Genomic DNA, 22,286 nt, shown 5'->3' on the forward strand with positions numbered 1-22,286 from the left:
GTGAGCAAGGACAATCCCCCAGTTCCACCCCCAGGTTGTTCAGTGCAGGAGACAACGTGCCTCTGGGTAGGTCCAGCACGTCTGTTAAACACTAGCCACGAATATCTACTCTCTTCAGACAATGTTCATTTATTTTTTCAATGTATTTGTTCCTTTGTGAGCCTATTTCATCTCAATTAAAACTGGTTCCCGACCTCTGCTCTCTGTCAAACTAGAAGTGGAGAATCTTTGACCTATTTTTTAAAAGCTTTTTCTTTTTTTTAGATTATGAAACGTGTTCAGAGAAGTATAAAGAATACGTGTCCCTTAACTCACACCATCCAAAAATAATCTGTGTATTTTCTACTATCTTCCGTGTCTATCTTAACAAAACAAAACCACCCACTGGAATTGTACCATACCTTTCTTTCAGTTATAACATACATATATTTTCCCATGTGTTATAGGTTGAAATGTGTCCTCCCCAAATTCATATGTTAAAGTTCTCACCCCCACACCTCATAATTCAACCTTATTTGAAAGTAGCTTCTATACAGATGCAATCAAGTCAGAATTAGGTCATTAGGGTGGGCCCTAATCCAGTGACTGGTATCCTTTAAAAAGAGGGAGTTTGGACACTGGTGTACAAGGAGAACGCAATGTGAACATGAAGACAGCCATCTACAAGCCAAGAAGAGAGGCTTCGGAAGGAACCAACCCTTCAACACCAAGATCTCAGGTTTCCAGCCTCCAACACTGTGAGAAAATTAATTTCTGTTGCTTAAGCCACCCAGTTTGTGGTACTTTTTATGGCAGCCACAGAATACTAATACACCACATTATTAACTAATTTAAAAATTCAAAATGTCAACCCTCCATCTTGATAGCTATAAATATAAAACAAGGATGCACCATTCTTGAGCCAGCCACCATCATTAGATATTTGGTTTCCAAATAGTGGCTACTTAAATAACAAACTTTACATTTTATACATAAATCTGTACCTGTATCCTCACTATTTCCTTAGGACAATTTCTGGGATTCCTATTTCCTTAGGAGGAAAAACTGGACCCCTGACATAATGTCCAATAGATTTCCAAAAAGGTACCATAGTTTTTAGGGATTTGAATCTTTGCTAATTTGGTCATTGGAAAATGGTTTTCTGATAATCAGTTCACTTGAGCAGGTTGTCCTATGTTTATTAAACATTTGTGTTCTTCCTGTGAATTATCTGCTGGTGTACTTTGCCAATTTTTCTGCTGGGGTGTCAGAATTCTTATTGCTATGAAAGAACTCTTTATATAGCAAAGATCTTAATCCTTTGCTACAGTTGCTGCATGTATGTTTTTCCTAATTTGTTATTTGCCTTTTAACTGTATTACTCATTTTGAAATACAGAGGTTTTAAACTTCTAGGCAAATTGATGATAACTTTTCCTTAGTGATTTCTTTTTATCACTTTTACACTTTATATCATTCATCTCAAGCCAAAGATCCAATCATCACTGGCTTATATTTTCATCTATTTTTCTTATGATGTCCATTTTCAATTAACTACTTTTGATATTTCAAAAAGCCTAATTCAAAGTATACATTTACCTGAAAAGGCCGCACATGTTAACTATTCACCAGCTCATTGAATGAGTGTTTATGTTGTTTTTATCGCTATTTCCTGTTTTTACTGTGTACTGTTACTTGATAAAAATAGGGACATCAATATAGCTTAATAAAGGTGGGGTGCGTGTCATGTAAAATCTTACGGGAAACTTAAAAGGAGGGGGCCCTTAGCAATGACCCAGAGACCTGTGTGGCCTAGTCCGTGCACTGGTCTGCACCCTCTCGTCTTCTCCCACGTTGCACACGTGATGGACACACATGGTTCTCACACTACCAACATGCTCCAGTGAGAACCACTCTCATTACAGGCCGGCTTGTACTGTAAACCGGGCTCTGCTCATCGGCAGCTGAGATGGTGACTGAGCCCAGCCAGAGCTGCCCTCCTCAGGTCCCAGCCGTTCCAGGGGCCCACCGGCCACGGCTTCCTCATTTGGGCCAAAGGAAAGAGCCTAGAGCAAGCTCTCCAAACACACCCTCCCTGCCTGCATCCCCAACCCCTGCAGTACTTTCCCCTCGAATCCCCCTTACTGCCTTATTTTGCTTCTGTTTAAAGAGATGGCTTGTTGCTATTTACAACGCAAGGCCCGTGGGTCCAGAATGCCTCACACCCAGCGGGTCCTGCCAGGGGCCCCTCACCTCCGTCCAGGTGGGGAGCGACGATCACCTGTCGTCCTCTTTACCACGTGGGACCACAGTCCCCCCGCAACACGGCCCCCAGCTCCACCATCACAGCTCGCGTCCTGTGGCTGACCACCGTGGGGAAGGCGACGACCTGCGAGTCAGCAGAGGCTGGGTTCCCTGCTCAGTGTGAATTTCTATCCGGCTCCCACCATCCGAGTTGGCAGCGTCCTAATTTGGCAGTTCTATCCGAGTCCTCCAGCTGGTGAATATAAATCTGAGTTTACCCCCCACCCTGTCAGAAGAGAGGGAAGGAAAAGAATCCCAAAGAGCACAGTTGCTGCCAGGCTACCTCCCAGATAAGAATGGAGGCCCTCCCCGCCCAAAGCCCAGGACAATGCCCTTGGGGTGCAGTTGCCCCACATCAAGCAGGGCCTGCTAAAAACCACAGCTCGACGGAAACAGCACTGGTGCCCAGAGGCTCTAAGGTCATCTGATGCAGTGCTTCTCCAAACCAGGGGGCTTTAAGAAACTCATTGGGCAAATCCCTACACTCTGACCCAGCAGGTCTGGGGGAGAGGGGCGCCCAGGTGACACCATCCCCATTTGAGACGGGGAACCATTCACCTACTGCTCCCCTCCACCCGCAGAGGAAGGTGGAGAATTGGGCTCTGACAGAAGGTAGACCAGCCCCTCTGACGCTCAGGCTGTGCTTTATCAGCACACATTAATGACACGTCAGTGGCTGCCCAGGGCCACCCCACTCTGCATCCCCTGGTTTGTCACCAGTTGGATGTTAAACAGGATTAAGGGGTGGGTGTTGGGTGGATCCAAGACTGCAGAAGCCCTCTCCTCACTGGAAGCCCAGGGCCTATCTGTCACTGGGTTAATAAACACGTCTCTAGCCCACGTGTCACCCGGAGGAGAGGCACGTGCAGCTCTGTGTCCAGGGGCGTGGACTGGAGAACCGCCTGCAGAGACACCCCGAGGGGAGGCCCCTGGGCTTCAGTGCCCACTGGTCTGGCAACGAGACTTGACTAATTGTGGTCTGGCCCAGGGCAGCTCTCTGTGTACCTGCCTGTACTTCAGGGGTGTCCCTACGAACCCGGGACGGTGGGAAGGTTAACGGTCAGAGTCACGGGGCTCCTTCTTCACAGATAAGCCACAGACGTGCAGAGACAGCGCCCAGCTCCCCTAGGGTCTCTAGATCCACCTGACCAAAACCCTTCTTGGGAAGCAAAGGGCCCCTCTACACTATCATTTAAGTAGGGCCCCTCTATACTATCATTTAAGTCATCCTCCTAGATTTCTAAGGTCTAGCCGTCCTGGACCTTCACTGCCCACTGCTGGGATCGTTCCCTGTGTGCTGACTGCTGCCCTGCTGAAGCTGCGTCCGGAGCAGAGCACAGGTCTGGGCTTCCGATGGGCAGTAGCTTGGGCGGAGAGGAAGAAGGTCAGAGGCTGGGGGAGGGCTGGGGAGGGGATTCGGCGGAGTAGGGTAGGGACGAGGAGGGCCTGCCCCCAGCACCTGCTTCCCTCACTTCCCTGACCAGCTGCATCCCCTGCAGAGCCCAAATTGCATCCCTCTCCCAGCCCCCCTGCTGGCTGGCTCTCGGGCTTCAACAGTTTGCCTTAGAGGGGAAAGGTCTTGGCCTTGGGGCCCCAGGCCCCTCCTCCACCCAACCCTGCTTTCATGCCCCACCTGCAGGCTCCCGTGGGCTCCCTCTGCACATGTGCCCCCCTCTCCTGACCCTGAGGCTATGTCCTAACTGGCGCTCCCACAGGATTTAACAGGCTGGGGGCAGGGCAGGGGGTGGGGCCAATCAGAGACACAGGGGCAGCCTGGGAGGGGCAGCCTGGGAGGGGCACCCTGTCTCCTCCAGGGCACTCATGGGCTCTGTGGGGGGCATGTGACTGCTCCACATGAGGGTCCACATCACAGCCCGCAGGAGACGCAGCTGGAAGGTTTCTGGGGAGCACTACATAAGGGGCAGGGCTCTGAGGGAAACAGTGGAGGAGATCCTTAAAGGATGTCAGGGCTGGGGCTCAGGCCAAGGAAGAGGGTGATGTCCAAGCACAGAGAAGGGCTGATGCCTCCAAGGGGCACATAAAACGGAGGGGAGACTGGTAGGGAGGGAGGCAGAGCTAATCAAGGGCCTGGCACCTGCACTGCAGGCTGGGATGACAGGGGCTGTCTGGAAGACGCCACCAGGAGAAGCAGGAGCAGGTGCACAGGGAAAGCTCCCAGCCAGAGGAGCAGGCCCAGGTGGAGAGGAGGGAAGAGTCCTGGGAATGGATGGGGGTGATGGCCGCGCAAGGGTGAGAACGCATGTAATGCTGTAGAACTGTGCACTTCAAAGTGGTCAATATTCAAAATCTGCCGTGTGTACTTTACCACAATGAAAAAATAATAATAGTGGAACCTGGAGAGGGTATATGGACTCTCTGTACTTCCTGCTCATTTTCTGGTAAACCTAAAACTGTCCTGAAAAATAAAATATATTAATTTTTAAAAAAGACATTTGGGACCAGGAAGCTTGCACCCAAAGAGGCCAGGCTGAGGTGGAATCGTGTGGATGGAGGCAAGGAAAAGGACAGGGAGCTCGAGGCCAGCAACAAAGGGAGCTCTGGCCCCCGCACTGACAGCAGGCTGCCAGCAGCAATGCCAGGGCCTGGCAAAGACCAAACAACCTGATGGGAGATCTTCCTAATGTCCTCGAATCCATAAGACGCACGACCTTGAATGGTTCTTGAGCCGATGTGCAAAGCAGTTTACACCCATTACCTTAGGGACCCAGTGTCCTGCAGGGAACAAAGATCCCCACCTCCCAGGGAGACCAGAAAACTGTGCTCCAGAAAGGCTGCCGGGTACAGAACCCAGAGCGAGCAGAACACCCAGGTCCCCTTCACAGGTCTGGGGCCTTTCTACGGGCCAGACTTATTCTCCGTATTACCCAGATAGAGTAGGGGACCAGGGTACATAGCACAATCTTTAAATGCCATCAGCAGAGATCCTAAAACACACAAAACCAGTGAAGCCTGTAGCCAGAAACAGCTGTCTGACTTTTCACATCTCTAGTAAGGACTTAGAGTTAATTGAGATCAAAATAGCAGCTCGAGATGCTCAAAGCACTTTGTACCAATATTATAAATCCTCTCCCCAAATTCTGAGAGATGAAGGTGGATCGAGAAACAGCTCCAGGTAGATCAGTGACAATGATTAAAAAAACCTCATTCTCCTCGACTGCGTTCACTTAATATCATTACTTTAAAATGGTTATGTCCTCATCAATATTGTTGATTTTAGATTATAAGTTCCTGAGTCCAAGACACCTCTGAGAAGATCCTTTTATGAAGGGCCTACCAGAATGCCATTTTCAGTAGAGTTCCAAATGCCACGTTTTTGTTGATGGAAAGGAGAGCAATGCCAACCTGGCAGTTGGCACAAGGAATACAGAGATGGAGTCAGGCCAAGATCTGGAATGTGTATTAGCTTGGGTGTACAAAAAAAAAGGGCAATGATTTTAAAAGGTATAAAATAAAAATGCCAGTGCTGGCTTTTAACCATCTCTGATCGATACCTGATTACAAGTTGAATTTTGTGCTGCTCTGAGCTGTCAGCGACCACTGACATTTTTGCAAAATAGGCTATTGTGTAATTCAAAGGAAAGATCAACTTGGCCTCCCCTCAGAAAAAACACACACCCTCATAAAACAAAAGACTCTCTGCAGAAACTCCCTGACTAGGGAGTCATTCTTTCCTATTAACCTGCAAGTCTTTAAGAATTAGAACACCTTTGAGAACTATTCTTGGCGCTCTGTTGCTTGCAGCAGTTAAGTTACACTGGCGATGAAGGTAGCTCAAGTTTGCTTCCAGGAGGAGGGGGGTTTTGGGGTGGTTGCAGAAGAAAGATGTCAGAAACGGCAGTAGCCCCAAGAGAAGTAGGTGGGGCTGGGAAGGGTAGCAGATTTCTTCTTTCACAGCCCTGTTCAGAACTGGCCCTGCTGCTGGGTTGGAGCCAGCGGGCAGCGGCAGGCCTGCTGTTAACCACACACGTTCCCTCCTCCCTCCCCCTAGGGGCCACTTGGCCACTGACACTTGGCCCAGAGGCAGTGAGGGGTGGGGCTCTCCTCTAGCTAATGTTTCCAGGGATGAAGTTAAGGCATCTATTACCCAAAATTCGTCCCCCAAGATTTGGTGATTTATATCCAGGGAAAGAGAGTCCTTCTAGACAGACAGGCAAAGTCACCAAAAGCCAGAAATGAGCAAAACACGGATGAAGAAATGACACCATTTAGAAAAGACACAAGTCTCCCCTCCCACTTCCTTCACAAAGCACTTCTATCTCGAGTGTATTGGTTTCCCATGGCTGCCGTAACAAGTCACCACAAAAATAGGGACTTAAAACAACGGTGTATTATCTGGCAATTCCGGAGGCCAGAAGTCAACCCAGGTCTCACTGGGCTAAACTCAGGTCTCAGCAGGGCTGTGTTCCTTCCTAAGGCTCCAGGGGACAATCTGTCTTCCTGCCTTTTCCAGCTTCTGGAACCCGCCCAGATCCCTTGGCTCACGGCCCCTTCCTCCTCCTTCAAAGCCAGCTATGTGAGTGGAGTCTTTCTCATAGGGCATCACTCTGACGCTGACTCTGGGCCCCCTCTTCCACTTTCAAGGACCCTGGGATGACATGGTCCCACTGGATAATCCAGGACAATCTCCCCACCTCAGAGTCACCAGATTGGCAACCTTAATTCCATCTGCGACCTTAATCCCCGTTGCCACGTGACCTAATACACTCACAGGTTCCCAGAACTAGGAAGCGACATCTGTGGGGACTGTTCTTCTGCCGACCACACTACACCTGTGGTAGGGTGGGCTTTCTATCTCCACTGACCATCAAACCCCCATTCAGAGCCACTACCCAGGCCTGGACCCTGCAGAGGGGAGACCTGGCTTCCGTGTCTCTGAGGGAGCAGCAGGACAGGACAGAGAAAAGCTGCACACAGACCAGTGCCAGAGCCGTGGCTCCTGTGCTGGAGGCTCCATCAATTCCCAAGTGGGAAAACAAATAGAGCAAAGGTGCAAACGTCTCTTGAACCTTCCTAGTGAGACCAAAGAAACAGGGCAGCCTGGAGCCAATAGCAGAAAACGCCCTGCCCAGACTTCTCCCGTTCACTGTTCTGCACTGTGTGCCTGCCTCGGGGCCGCCCTGGGTCAGCAGGACAGGTGCGGTCCTAGCAGCTCACAAGCTGGCAGTTCCTACACACCTGAGGGTCGCAGCCCACGCCCACTGTGACAGCTGTTTGCAGCAGCTAGGGGGAGGCAGGTAGGGAGTGGGGCCACTGCATCCTTAGGGGGACGTGTCATGGGGCAAAGTCCACAGTCTTCCCCTGGCCTTGTCATTGTCACACTGCTCAGGAGCAAAATGCCCTGAGCTCTGGTCACCTGCCATGTGGCTGGGAGAAACCGGTTCATCTGCTTTGCCCTCAAAGCCCAATCAACACAGAGTTGGGACAAGGCAATGCCATCTTAAACACGAGCCAGACACACGCAAACAAGGATCGTTTTCCTCCCACAAAACATCTGCTGCTAACACACCTCGCAGGAGGCCCCAGCTCATTCTACCGTCCCAGAACCAGGCACGTGCACCACAGTTTTTTTGGGAACCCTGAGCTTTGAGGTTCACTGGGTGATATAAATCCTGCAGATCAGGAACCCCGTTCTTAGGGAAAGGTGGGTCTCCTTCAGTCTCATTGCCCAGATAAGACACCTGTGAGATGATATCACCCCTCCTCTCAGTTGTATTTAACTTCAAATTATGGGATTATTGCAGAAGAGAAATACATTTGCTGCACATGCATTCAGGATTCACAAGGAAAAGATTGTGGCCCAAAGATAGGGCTGCTGTGGGTGGGGCCTCTGTGTAGAAATGAGGACCAACACAATCGACTTGCAGTTAAATTGAAGGAATGACGCTTAGGGCATCAACTCCAGAGCCCGAGGCTTGCGCTAACTGCCATAAGGAAAAAGGACCTTCAGGAGGCAGTAACTGGAGAAGACAGTTTCAGAAATGAGGGTGAGGGGAGGTCTGGTGGCCTGCTTAGCTGTGACTTTCCTCTTCCAACTGTCCAGTTGTCACTTCAATTGTCACCACTGCCTGGAAAGTCCCAAAGCCTCTGCCTCTCCCGAGAGAAACCATCTGCTGCCTGTGCCCCTCGACAGCAAACCCCCCAATACCGTTTCCCTCAAAGAGCCAAGGAAGGGGGGCCTGCAAGAAGAAACAGACTTAAAGATGAGTCAGGATTGAGGACCAAGGAAGGACTATACCCAAAAGGCAAGGATAAGTGCAAATCCAGCCAGGAAAGCAATGACCGACCCCACAGTGGATGAGGTACATCTGACTTCTATACTGTGCCTGTAAACTTTAACACACAGAGGTTCTCACTGTCTGTGGCAAAGGAGTAGCTAATGTACCACAAAACAGAAATCAAACTGGGCGGAAATGTACTGACAACACCCCTGGAATGCAACACAACTGATCTTGCTCAGGGAAAGCATTTTAGCTACAGAAATTGAAAAATGAAAGGGTGTCCAATGCCATGTGTTAAGTATGCGCTTTGCTCCGATTCCAATGCCGGAAAGTGTAAAGACCAACTTATCAGACTGTTGAAATCAGGATCAGGGTCATTCAGTGGAAAACCAGCACACACACCAAGGTGTGCAAGCAGGTGCGGACACAGGCTCAGGGTGCACCTATGTTATGGCGGTTTCTATAGGAGCCAATCCAGAAAGAGCATGGAAAAGACACTGCCACATCTCTATATGTGGTCAGGTGAGTCCATACAGATTCCTCATCTTGTACATCAACTCTAAACACCTGCTCAGACTCGCCGCCCAAGGCTCAGGCAGAGAAGGGCGTGCCGTTCAGATTGGATAATGAATTTGGGTCCTTTCTGTTCTTTCCTTATGCTAGCTGTATGACTGAAGCTACCGCAGGCAGACGTTGAACGTAGTTGCAAGTGACCTGATTTCTCTCCTCTCTGAGGATGTCTTTATCAGTTCAGAAGATTGGAGTAAAGGACATGCTTCAGATCAGATATCATCAGACAGCTCATCAAAGCAGATTTATTAGAGATGCAAGACCAGGTGCCCAAAGGGTACGTGGGTGGTCGGTAGCATCAAAACCAACAGCACCGAATTGAATGGGAAAAGATTTCCTATATTATTGCCCCAATTTTTTTTTTTTTTTTGGAGCGAAAAGTATGTGCCTTCTTTTCTGTGCATTGGCCTCATGGATTGTATCTGTATGAGATTGTATTCATCAACCTAATACAGATACAATAGAACAGTGTACAATACCATGTACGCCAATAAAACCACTGCTACACTCCACTGCTACAAATCCATCACGTTTAAAGCCATCCTCCCCAACTGTACCACTGTATGAAATTAATTCACTAATCTTACAGGAGAGGATTCAGGCCTGTAAATAACAAAATTGGGGACCCTCAGCCAGATGTGGGGGGACAAGTTAAAATCTCTACTCCAGATTTGTGTTGCCAGGCAACCTGATCACCTTGGTCCCTGGACAGCCCACAGGGACCCAGCACCACACAAAGTTACAAAGATAAGAATGTAAATATACCTAAATGGAGAATTCCACTTCTGCTTATGATTAGCTTTCCACCTGATGGCCCACATACACATGGAACCAGAAAACAAAACCAAACGTTTTTACCAATCTAGTTAAATGTGAAAAATCCAAATGATGGTCATTAATAATAATTTAAAATTTATAGTAACAAGCACTTCAAATGTGCCAGGTACTAGGTATTTTAGATAATTGTTGCAAGAGAACTTTGTGGTAGGTGGTATTACCCCCATTTCACAGATGCAGAAAACAAGGCACAGAGGCATTAAGTCAGTACTATGTACCAGGGTTGGTATTTGAACCCAGCAGTCTACATTTGGAGGCCCTGTTTTTAACCAGTGCACTGAGCTACCCAAAGCCCGAGGCAGGGAGATCAGCACATTTGTAGGTAGGGTTCTGCAAACCCAGTGGCTGTCTTCTCAGATGCCTTTACACTGAGGCCTAGGGAGCTCTTTACAGATTAAACTGAACTGATATTAGCAGCTAGTGGTGACATGGATTAGTCCCCACTCTCTTGCATGTTTATGAATCACTTGGCAGAGTGAACCATGTTATTTGTCTGCAAAAAGGGGGGCAGGGAGAGTGTGTGCATGTGAATCATAGGGGCCAGTTACAAGAGGGGAGGCAGTGTGGTACAGTGGTTTTCTGGAGCTGAAGCATCCTGGGCCCAAGGCCTCTATTACTGTCACTCCTGGATGTGTGAACTTGGGGAATTTACTTTAAGTGTCAGTGTTCCCACCTGTAAAATGGGGATAACCTCAGTACTGACTTTATGGGTTTGTTTAGTGGGTTCAGTGAATTCATGCATGATAATCTGATGCTATTTACACAACAATCATCATGTCTGGAGGATTAAAAAATTCCACTGATAAGAACTTTCCTTAGTCATATTCTGAGACTGCTCACCATAAACACTCCACAAGCCAAGCGCACTCAGCAGAGAACGAGCCTCCGAATACCAACAATGAATAGCCATGAACGAGCTTCACAGTTAATACTAAAATGCATTCCTAACCTTAATAATCCTTTCTTTGCAAAAGTTTTCCTGGTTCTTAAAAGTGTTTAATGTTTGCTAATCAATTAAACATTAATGTTTCTAATGAGGAATTTCTAAAACTAACACACATTTTTTAAAAGTTCTCTAATCAATCTGTGACAGATTTAGAATGGAATTCACGAAACTGGACCTTTGCACCTGCCCTTTGATAATATGCTCCATCACATGGCCGTTTTTTGAGAACCATTTCCCTCTTCTTTCCAAATTAAAGAATTGGTGCCTGCAGGTGGTAAAGAAAGGTCGGTGGGACCAGTCACAGGGGCTGGCCAACCAACCCAGCTTCTCCTATGAACTTGAGGAGGCAGTAAAACAAACTTCACGGTAAGGAAAGTGAACGTATTATGTCGTTTTCTATTTCTGAATAGAATCTGAACTAGATTGTGGCCAACATATGACACCAACTTCCGAGTGTGGGAATAACAGGATTTCAAGATTCACCGCTTCTGGCAGCGTTCCTTAGGTTATATTTAGCAATCTTAAATTGCCTATTTTTTTTTTCCTTTTTCTTTTTTTCTTTTTCTTTCTTTCTTTTCTTTCTTTCTTTTTTTTTTTTTTTAAAGAAAAGAACAGGAGGAAGAGCCCGTTCCTAAAGGAAGTGAGTTTCCTGACATGCGGCTCTTAAACAGCCGGACCACCCACCCTAAGGCCGGGAATGCTAAGCGCGCGCGCTGTGCGGGTGGAATGCACACTTTAGGGGGCTGTGTCGGCGAACGGCGGGCCCCTACAACTTCTCATTCGCGTGCTCTGACGACCAGCCAGACAAAGACCGCAAGTTCTCCGGCCCAAAGCTCCAGACAGGCAGAGACCGAATCTTCCCGAAGTAGGCCCACTCCCAGCCCCAGGGGCCCGCATCCGCCGCGGAGAGGGGGCCCAGGGATCTCTCCGCGTGATCCGCCGTGCTCCTGCCCGCCCGGCTCCTGCTCCGGCCCTGCACCTCTCTGGGCTGCGGCCAGACCCCGGCCCCTCCCGGGCCCCGCGGCTGCAGGCCAACGCGCCCCGCGCGCCCCCACCCCGTCCGGCGGAGGGGCTATGCCCGGTCCCCCGCGGGCCCCTCAGACCCCGCCCCCGCGGCCCCCGGCCTGCCCCAGATACCCACCCGGGTCCCGCACCGGGGGCCGTATTCGCGCCGGCTCCCGGAGCCGCCGCCGCCGCCACTGCCGCCGCCGCCTGTGAGGAGCGGTGGGGCGGGGACGCGAGGCGAGGCCCGGCCCCCGGCCCGCCCCCCGGCCCAACCCGGCCCCCGGCCCAATCAGGCCAGCCCCCCAACCCCCAGGTCCCAAACGGGCTCCAACCCGGCCGTGGAACTGCCCAAGTCACCTTCCGCCCTCCGACCCCAGGACCCGGCCCAGCCGTCCGCATCCCATTCCGGGCCTCACCGCCCGCCTGGGCCTCCGGCCCCAGGACTTTGCCCCGGAGGGAAGCCCCGAGCCCCCAGAGTGAAGGCAGAAGCCCTAGGACGCTCCACGTGCGTGCTCGCCCTCTCTGTTCCACCCTCTGCGTTTGTTTTTCCTATTTTGAGGTAGGAAAAGAACAACACCCATCAGGAGGCCACGGGGCATCCCTCTTCCGCCAAGAATTATTTGCAGGAACCCCGGGAAAGGGGTGCTGAGCCCCCCAGGTCTGGAGATGGATAGGCGGGCACTAGGAGGGGTCTCGGCATCCGAAGGTGCAGCCGGCTCCGGAGCGCCTCGTGCCCCTACCTCCGCCTGCCACCCTCAGGGCACTTAGCCGTCCCAGGTCCCCGGCTCCCCGAGTGCCCTGCGCGATCCCCCGGGGAGCCGGAGTTGCCCAGCTGAACGCACGTTGACATGTTTGTCGCTTTACAGAAACTGAGCCAGGAGGGGCAGAGCTCGGTCTTAGAGATAAAGATGGAGAAAATGCGTATTTATCCTTTAATATATTTACATAGTTAGATGTTCTGTGTTTCTAATGCACATAAATGGCACAAAGGCCGTCCGCCCCGCACGCCCTGCGCGTGGTCCTCGCCAGCCGGATGTTGACGGCGTCGCGTAGCAACGGGAGATGGCGGAGCCTGGCGGCCGGGCTAGCGGGTAAGCGGGCCTTAGGGACCTTGGGTCTCGCAGCGGCCCCCACGCCTCCCCCTTTCTATAGCCCCCTAGGCGCCCCTTCCCTTCCATGTCCCTTTCCCCTCTCCTCTGCCCCTGCCATCCCCACCCTCTGGGCCTTTCCTGCCCTCCCCGGCCACCCCCACATTCCTGCGCGCCCTTCTCCCTTCTCACCTCGCGTCCCTTTGTCCTCTCCCGTACCCTCCCCTTTTCCCCTCGCTCCGGGCGCTCCACTCGCTGAAACCCGGGACTTGCTTGTCCCACAGTAACCATGACAACCACTGTGCTTGGTCGTCCCTGCTGCAGAGCCCTGAGAGCAGGGGTCTCTGTACTGGATGCTGCCCTAGCGAGGTGCTGTGAGAGGGAGCACCAGCCCAGCCCCCCGCCTCCCTCCCCCTCACCAGGGTTGGAGGTGGCAGGCGATGGGCCGGGGCCCCTATGGTCAGGCAGCCCCACCGTGAATGCCTTGAGCGCACAGATAGACCGTAGTAAGGTAAAAATACAGCCACCAGGCCTCTGTTCTCTTATGCTTTGTTTAAAAGGATAGAAACTATTTTAAAGAATTTAACCTTTTACATTAGACACTGCTGTATTGTTTCTTTTGTTTTTCTTTTTAAGGTAGGTCTCCATGTACTGACATGGAAAGAAGTCCAGATCACAATAAATGAAAAGACTAAATGCAAAACAGTATATATAGTGTGATCTCTAATTTGGGTGGGTGGGTGGCTTTAAATGCCTAGAAAAATATTTGAAAGAAGATACCCTTAAATCTCGTACTTTTACCTCTGGTTGTCTTGAGAAGGAGAGGAGAAGTCACAGGGGATTTTCATTGTCTGTCACATATTTCTGTATTAGTTTTACTTTTTAAAAAAATATAGTTTTTTTCTAATTAGAAAAAAAACAATTTTAAAATGTGACATTCTTGTACTGGCTACATCATGGGGAAATTGGCACTTCCCTGGCGGTCCAGTGGTTAAGACTCTGCACTTCCACTGCAGGGGGCACGGGTTTGATCCCTGGTTGGGGAACTATTATAAAATCCCACGTGCTCTGAGGCATGGCCAAAAAAAAAAAAAAAAAAAAAAAATTAACGGGGAAACTAACCAAGAGTTTCTAGAGTATTTGTCCTTTTTGTACAACTTTCTCTTATTTTGCGTTTATTTTCCCCAGTTTTGTCACAGACAGAGGTATATTTAAGGTGACTTTTCTGGCGTAATCTACCTGTTCCTTTAATGTTTCGATAATTGCATTTTTCATTCATTCTTGGAGTGACTCTTTTGTGCCACGTGACAGGCATGATCTAGTGCTGGTGTTAATGACAAAGTCATGGCCATCAGCCTAGAGGGAAGGCAGATAATTAACGAGTAAATAAGTAAATATACAGACATCAAGGAGGTGATAAATGCCAAGAAAAAGAAAGATGTTATTTGAGACTGTTTAATTGTTTCTCTGCCACCAGGTCTCACCTGGAAGGCAAATCTTCTGAAGGAGAAGAGGACCAGAATCATGAAGGCAACAGGGTAAAGTTCCTTATGGGGTGAATTATTCTGGGCTGTATTTACTAAGAATTAAAGAGAGTTCAGACTTTCTCAAGAAAATTGTACGATGATCCTATGACCTTGCTCTAGAACAGACTCAAGTCATTTGCAGAGAAGCTCAATTTCCTTCCACCCCATTCTGAAGTGTTGGTGGCTCTTCAGGAATGCCTCGGATATCCTACAGTTAGATTGCCCTGAGTTTTTCAGAGGTCATTTCCTGTAATGAAGGATGCAAAATAATTACCAAAAACAGAGAGCAGATAAATTAAAGCATGAAACATAATCTCCTAGCGATGCTCAGTGTGTAGCTGCAGTTTTCCCATCGGTGTAATTACCTTATTAAGAATCAAACCTCACAAGACCCTTTATACTTTGTATCCTGATTTTTTTCCTGCTACATGGCTACAGGTATCACCGATAGAGAAGAGCAGTGACCAGAGAAATGAAGAAACTGAGGGTGCTACAGAGCATTCTGAAGGGGAAATCAAAAATGATGGGGAAGTCACAGCCCAGGGGAAAGATGAAGACGATGAGGAAGTCGAAATCCAAGGGGAAATGGAAACGGAAGAGGAATTCGAATTTGAAGAGGAGTTAGAATCTGATATTGAAGCCACGGCCCCTGAAGGGGAAGTCACTTCTCCAGATCTGGCTTACTCAGACATCAGTCCTGGGGAGGTGGCCGGAGATGAAGTTGGCCCCACACGCCGGCATGAAAGAGCAAGGAGGAAAACAGGTCTTGAAGGCAGAGAGGCCCCCGGCCCATCCAAATCCAGAGGAGTGGGGGTCATCTCCACAGAGCCCTCCCAGCAAGTATCAGGCTCATCTGAGCAAATGGACCAGGAATCGGTGAGTAGCCTGAGGTCTGTTTTACACAAGTGTTTTATTGCTCAAGTTGCTTGTACCCCTGTGTGAGGAACTCAGGGTACACTATAAATAATTCACATTGTAATCCCTGTTAGAAATGCCTTAGTAAACTTAGGTCTCAGGATCCACCATCAAATGCCAGGAGTGTCTGGACCCTCCCTTGCTGTTCCCAAACCCAAGTTGGGAACATTCCATGTAAGGGCATCTAGGTGTCCAGTCTCTAGAGCAGCACTGTCCAGTAAAGTTCTGCATGCTGACGGAAATGCTCTTTATCTGCTCTGTCCAATATGGTACCCATTACTCACATGTGGCTATAGCGCACTTGAAATGTGGCCAGGGAGATGGAGGAACTGAATTTTTAATTTTTTGAAGATTCTAATTAATTTCAATTTATATAACCAATTGTTACAAGTGGCTACCATACTGGACAGTGCAGTTCTAGATAATGACAATAGTTACATTCTTATAATTTTCATTTTTAAATTTTTTTTAAAGATTTTTTTTGTGGACCACTTTTAAAGTCTTTATTGAATTTGTTACCATATTGCTTCTGTTCCATGTGTTGGGGTTTTTTTGGCCAAGAGGCATGTGGGATCCCAGCTCCCCGACCAGGGATCGAACCCGCACCCCCTACATTGGAAGGTGAAGTCTTGACCACTGGACTGCCAGGGATGTCCCCTCATTTTTTAATTTTTAAGCAAGCACAGACTTACAGAAAAATTGGAGTACCATAGAAGAACTTTTAATTTTTTTAAGCATTTGAGAGTAAGCTGTCGATCTGATACCCCATTGCCTCCCAATGCTTCCATGTATGTTTCCCACAAACAGCAATATAATGACTATCAAAATCAAGAAATTATATTACATTACCCAATCATCCTCAGGCCTCCTTCACCAAATGTCCCAGTAACGTCTTTTATAGCAGAGCTCCAGTTCAGAGTTGCCTGTTGCCTTCAGCTGCCCAGTTTCTTTAGTCTTCTCAATCTGTCCTTGACCTTGATGACCTTGACACTTTTAAAGGTCACAGGCCAGCTATTTAGTAGAATGTCCCTCAGTTTGGCTTTGCCTGGTATTTCCAGGTTTCCAGGTTTGGTTTGTGATCCTTCGGCAGGAATGTCACAGAAGGATGCTGTGTTCTCCTGGTGTCCTGTCAGGTGATGCATCATTTCAGCTTGTCCGTTATTGATGATGTTGGCTTGGATCACTTGATGAAAAAGTGTCAGCCTTATCCACTGTAAAGATACCCCTCACCCCTAGGCATTTAAGAAACACTGTGTGAGAAGGTGCTTTTTTGGTTTAAGATAGGAAAGTGATATGTATTTCAAATGAGAAGAAACAAAAACAGATTACACCATTGTTTTAGGACTTCTTACTTCTCTCAGCAATGTGTACTGCTGTTGCACATCTTTTGTCAGGTTTATCCCTATATATTTTGCATTTTTTTTAAAGAATTTGTGGAATATTTTATTTTATTTTTTATTTATTTATTTTTTTGTCTACGCTGTGTGGCATGCAGGATCTTAGTTCCCAGACCAGGGATCAAACCCATGCCCCCTGCAGTGGAAGCATGGAGTCTTAACCACTGGACCACCAAGGAATTTCCTATTTTGCATTTTTTGATGCCATTATAAATTGTTTCCAATTGTTTGTTGCTAATTTATAGAAATACAATTGATTTTTGTATATCAATCTTATATTCGGCAACATTGCCAATCACCCTTGTTGGGTCTAGTAGCTTTTTTTTGTTGTTGTAGAATCCATAGGACTTTTCACGAAAAGGATTGTATTGTCTGTGAAAAAAGGCAGTTTAACTTTTCCTTTCCAATCTGGATGCCCTTTATTTCTTTTTCATGTCTGATTGCACTGACTAGAACCTCCAGTACAATGTCAAATAGTAGTAGTGAGAGCAGACATCCTTTTTCCAGATTTTAGGGGGAACGTTTTCAATCTTCACAGGTGCATATGACGTTAGCTGTGGGTTTTCATAGACGCATTTTGTCGGGTTGAGGAAGTTCCATCTATTCCTAGTTTGTGGATTTTTTTTTAATCATGAAAGGATGTTGGCTACTGTCAAAAGTGTTTTCTGTGTGTTTCTATTGGGAGGATCATGTTTTTTTCTTTTTTAGTTTGTTAATTTGGTGGTTACATTGATTGATTTTCAAATATTAAAACAACTCTTCATTCTGAGATAAACATGGGAGGGATACTCTGAAACTATGGTAACATCCATTCCTCATTAAACTTTCAATTTATTCATGTAAATTTTCATATCTGTATGGACTCATTGTTTCCATATGGGAACAAATGGGAAACTCATTGTTTCCCATTTCATTCACTGTTATAATTCATTACTATCAATATTTATATGGAGGCTCAGATTGTTCCCAATTTGACCAGTGAGCCCATTCAAATTGGCCTTTGTGTCTTTCTGACACATCAGTACCATTCTTTTTTTTCTCTTTTTTTTTTTAACCACCATCATCCTTTAAGCACTTTCTTGTTCTCTGGCACAGACTGCCCCAGCCTGAGTACCAGACATTTCTCCAGGAGCTTGGTTTCTTTTCACGGAACCCTCGACCCCAAACACACCATACACATACACACATACAGGTAGCTCACATCAAAACGTCTCTAATTCCAATCCACCATTGACATGGTTCCTGCTAGTTTTCTCCTCTTCTATATTTTAACTCCTTTTTCCAACAGTAGGAGACCTGGTCCCTATTATCCTTAACATATTATTAATTTGATCAATCCCCCGAATGTAACCCTCACTGCACTTCCCTGCCCCCATGTGGACACTCCTCACCCCACTCAGGCTCAGACACACACCCTCACTGGGCCACCCTGACTGTGGACACCCTCATCACCTTGTTGGGCCAACCCCACCCAGGCCAGGCCCCAACTGTTTGGGCTGTGACTCTCCACACCGGGACCCCTCCTCAGCAGGCCCAGGCCTGACAGCTGTGCTATCATGACCCACCTCGGGGACAGTCTCTGGAACCTGCTCTCCTCCTCAGCAGGCCCAGGCCTGACAGCTGTGCTATCATGACCCACCTCAGGGACAGTCTCTGGAACCTGCTCTCCTCACCTTGTCCAGGCTCATCACCCCGCACTGGGCCAAGCCAACCTGTTGGCTATAGGTTTGATTGTTCTAGAAGGGAAGTGAGGGGCGGGGCGGGGCAGGAAGAGAATGCATAACGTTTCTCCATCATGGACTCTGGGCTGGACACTTCAATGCCTTTGAAATGTGTTGTTTCAGTGAATCCTGACAACAACCCTGTGAGGTGGGAACTATTATTATCCCCATAGTTCAGGTGAGGAAACTGAGGGGCCAAGGGACTTCCTTGCCCAGAGGCATGCAGATGTGATGGCAGACGGTCACTCTTGCTCTGAACGGTGAAGTGACAATCCCTCCCCACCCTGTGAAACCTCAAAGAGTTAATAACTTTAGAGAATGACACAATTCGATATTCGATGAGCCCTAATTAAGCTTTATAATTACAAATGACAAGTACATGATCAAAACCACTTTTAAGAATTTAACACAACAAAACAGTGCCCTCCTTTCTAAGACAGCCAGGACTGGGAATTCCCAGGCGATCCAGTGGTTAGGACTCTGCTCTTTCATTGCCAAGGGCCCAGGTTCAATCCCTGGTTGGGGAACTAAGATCCCACAAGCCTTGAGGCATGGCCAAAAAGTAAATAAATAAAAGATAGCCAGGAGTGTTGAAGTACAGGTCACTTGTTGAGCTGTAAAACCAATTTCCATCCTCGAATCTAGTTTCTAGAAAACTCACGAAGAAACAGTCTCCAAATTTGATCAACCAGAAGGGCAGAGACAAGCCCAAAGAGAGAACCCTATTCCTCTCCTCTCAGCTCTCAGTCTTAAGAAGTAACTTAATTGTGGAGTAGGAGCTGCTGTGTCATCGGCGTGTTCTGACACCTCATTGACATCTCATTAGGAGAAGCCCTTTCTGGACACCCCAGAGGTGGGCTTTGGATTCTGGGCCCCCATTAATGTCACCGTGGTTCTGGATGCCTCAGAAATCATTTCCAGAAGCAGCATCACCTGAGGAAGTACAATTAGAAAGAACAGGAGCTGGGCGTTGAGATGGCCCTTGGCTGGCTGTGCGAACTTAGGCAAGGGCTTCAGCTTCTGTGAGCTGCTTCCCCTACAGATGACAGAAATGACTGGCATCCACCTTGCAGGGTCTTGTGCAGGGTGATTGTCTGTTGTTACTAATATTCACCTATTCATCAGCAGCAGTAATTACTGTCAACAGTAATCATTGCAAGAGTCCCCTTTAGAGCTAAAATGGAGCCAGGTGCTTCTATTGCGGGAAAACCTTTTCATATGGAAATGTCCCTAAAGTGAAACAGTTTGAAAGAAGGGAAGAAACAGCCCTCTTGGGAGACCCTGGCCGGGGCTCAGGCTTTCCAGCCTCCTTTTATAAAGAGGATGCTCAGAGGTGTTGCTTACCATCCTTGGAGAGAGCAGCATTTGGGAGTAAAGAAACCCACGTCCAGCGCACACCCATGCCTCAGCGTTTACACTTTGCTACAGATCTAGACAGAAAGAGACCACTCCCGGATTCCTCATGGGGGTGGTGGTAGGTGTTTTCTGTTTTGACCATTTGCAAAAGCCAAATGTTATGCAAACAATATTCTATTTTTTTAAAAATAAATTTATTTATTTATTTACTTATTTATGGCTGCGTTGGGGCTCTGTTGATGCACGCGGGATTTTTCTAGTAGCGGCGAGCGGGGCAACTTTTCGTTGCGGTGCGTGGGCTTCTCATTGCGGTGGCTTCTCTTGTGGAGCACGGGCTCTAGGTGCGTGGGCTTAGTTGCTCCGCAGCATGTGGTATCTTCCTGGACCAGGGATCGAACCCGTGTCCCCTGCAATGGCGGGTGGATTCTTAACCACTGCGCCACCAGGGAAGTCCACAACTATGTTGAATTGAACACTGTAATGAATTAACTCCTTAGTCCTGACTAAACCCTCATAAATTCAGATTTGGTTGTTTTTGCTCTAAAAACAATCCCAGGGAGCGCTCCGGCAGAAGGTCTTTCCTCTGGGGGCTCAGCACCGCCTCGGACAGAGCCGGGGGAGCAGCGGCCCATCCCTGGACTTTGACGAGCCGCCTCTGGTTACAGAGGGCCCCTTCACACAGGAGCCAGGTATTGTGGGACAAGCCACTTCACGCGCCCTTCTACGCGAGGGCTGCCACTCATTCACCACCTGTTACCTCGTTTCCTGTTGGGCTGTGAGCCAAAAGATAAAAATATCATTAACGGATATGGATAACACATGTGGAGCATTTTTCTGTTTTATCTCATTTAATCCTTACACTAACCCAGTGAGGTAGGCACTGTTCTCCATTTTACAGACCCTAAGAGTCATTAAGTAACCTATCCGTGTAAGTGGCAGAACCAGACCTGGACCAAGATCCGGTGACGCCCCAGCCCACAGCCCTGGCCAAATGTCTCACTGCCTTCTGGTCTCGGGGGAGCTCACCCCTAAACATGTGTCTGTTTGCTGAGTTTCCAAGGCTTTCCCGGCACACCCCTGTCTTTCCACTTGGCTCCGGTATCCCAGTGTTGAGTACGTGGCAAAGCAGTTTGGGTTTTTTTATATTCCATATGATGGGTGTGTGTGGATAGTCCAGCTAACAAAGCCTCACATCACTCACAAGCGACATGCAGACAGCACACATCTAAAGGAGTTAGAAACAAAACAGGATCTCTCCAGCTCAGGAAGGGAGAAAAGTTGAAACTAGAGCCTCACTGATTTCTTTTCAATCATATCTGTTTTCCATTAAAAAAAAAAAATCTAGTCCATCATTAAGAAGCCACCTTTCTGTTCACTATTTATGTATTAAAAAGTATCAACAAAATGTGTTTCCTTCTTGTCTACCTTTAAAGGGCAATCCTTTCTACAGAATGTGTTGAATCAGCTAGTAGAAAATTCATGAGCAGAAGACCCTGTGAATAGCACTTGTGAACCCTAAGCCAAAGGGGTGCCTTTTGTTTCTTTTTTCCATCATGTTGCACGAAACTGGGCATCAGCTTTGCCTGATAATTCTCCAGAGAAGCGCTCTCTCTATTAACTCCTCAGTGATGTTTGTTGTTCCCCCCTACTCGTCCCCCCAGAGCCTGATGCCCACCCCAGGGAAGGAGCCACATCCTCATTCCTGGACAGAATCCAGCAGTTAAGCATGACCGAGGAAGGAGGCCTGGTGGAGACAGTGGAGTCTGAGGCCAGCGACGAGGCCGAAGAAGACAGATCCCAGCTGGTGGTTTTGGACCCAAACCATGTAAGGAAACATTCTGGAGTTTTGCTTTTGCCCCATGCAGACGAAGATGGACTTAGAGACACTCCTACACCTGACCTGTAGGCCCTGCCCTGCCCTGCCCTGCCCCGAGCCTCCACGGCAAATGCCACACTCAGGTCTCACCTGCTCCCTGAATGGTTTATCTGCAGGGTTTGAGCTGCCACCTTGTAAAGTTTATTCTCCCTTTAAGTTCATTCATTCAGAGTCAGCATTTCCCAACCTCCACACTATAGACATTTGGGGCCGGATCACTCTTTGTGGTGGGGACTTCCTGGGCACTGTAGGATGTTGAGTAGCATCCCTGGGGCCTCCACCCACTAAATGCCAGTAGCACCCCCTTAGTTGTGACGGCCAGAAATGTCTCCAGACTTTGGGTATTGGGTGGGCGCAAAATCACCCCCACTGATAGCCACTGCTTTGAGTGTCCCACCCCTCTGGCAAGTGGGGAGGGCAGGTCTTGATTGGATGAACCTCTTTGGAAAGACTTGGTGCTCCCGGTACCACGGGAAGGATCAGGGTTGCACTGGGAAAAGGGGCTGAGGGTTCATTTGGTGCTGGCAT

The 22,286-nt window shown here is 48.3% G+C and overlaps 2 protein-coding genes across 3 annotated transcripts in view; one reads left to right on the plus strand and one right to left on the minus strand.

The window, feature by feature from the left end:
• TBC1D16 (TBC1 domain family member 16) overlaps positions 1-12,078 on the minus strand; it is a 78,167-nt gene extending 66,089 nt beyond the window's left edge. For both annotated transcript variants that reach the window (XM_068530572.1, XM_068530571.1), the window contains exon 1: positions 12,016-12,078. The gene's annotated coding sequence lies outside the window, so the exon portion shown is untranslated. The remainder of the gene's footprint in view (positions 1-12,015) is intronic.
• Positions 12,079-12,903: 825 nt separating this feature from the next.
• The window catches only part of CCDC40 (coiled-coil domain 40 molecular ruler complex subunit), a 41,760-nt gene continuing 32,377 nt past the window's right edge, over positions 12,904-22,286 (plus strand). Inside the window, exons 1-5 of the mRNA XM_068530843.1 lie at positions 12,904-12,970; positions 14,445-14,505; positions 14,932-15,369; positions 20,439-20,571; positions 21,544-21,707. Coding sequence (XP_068386944.1) covers positions 12,942-12,970; positions 14,445-14,505; positions 14,932-15,369; positions 20,439-20,571; positions 21,544-21,707 — 825 coding nt within the window. The 5' untranslated portion in view covers positions 12,904-12,941. The remainder of the gene's footprint in view (positions 12,971-14,444; positions 14,506-14,931; positions 15,370-20,438; positions 20,572-21,543; positions 21,708-22,286) is intronic.

The sequence above is a fragment of the Eschrichtius robustus genome, chromosome 20 (genome assembly GCF_028021215.1).
Source record: "Eschrichtius robustus isolate mEscRob2 chromosome 20, mEscRob2.pri, whole genome shotgun sequence".
Lineage (NCBI taxonomy): Eukaryota > Metazoa > Chordata > Mammalia > Artiodactyla > Eschrichtiidae > Eschrichtius > Eschrichtius robustus.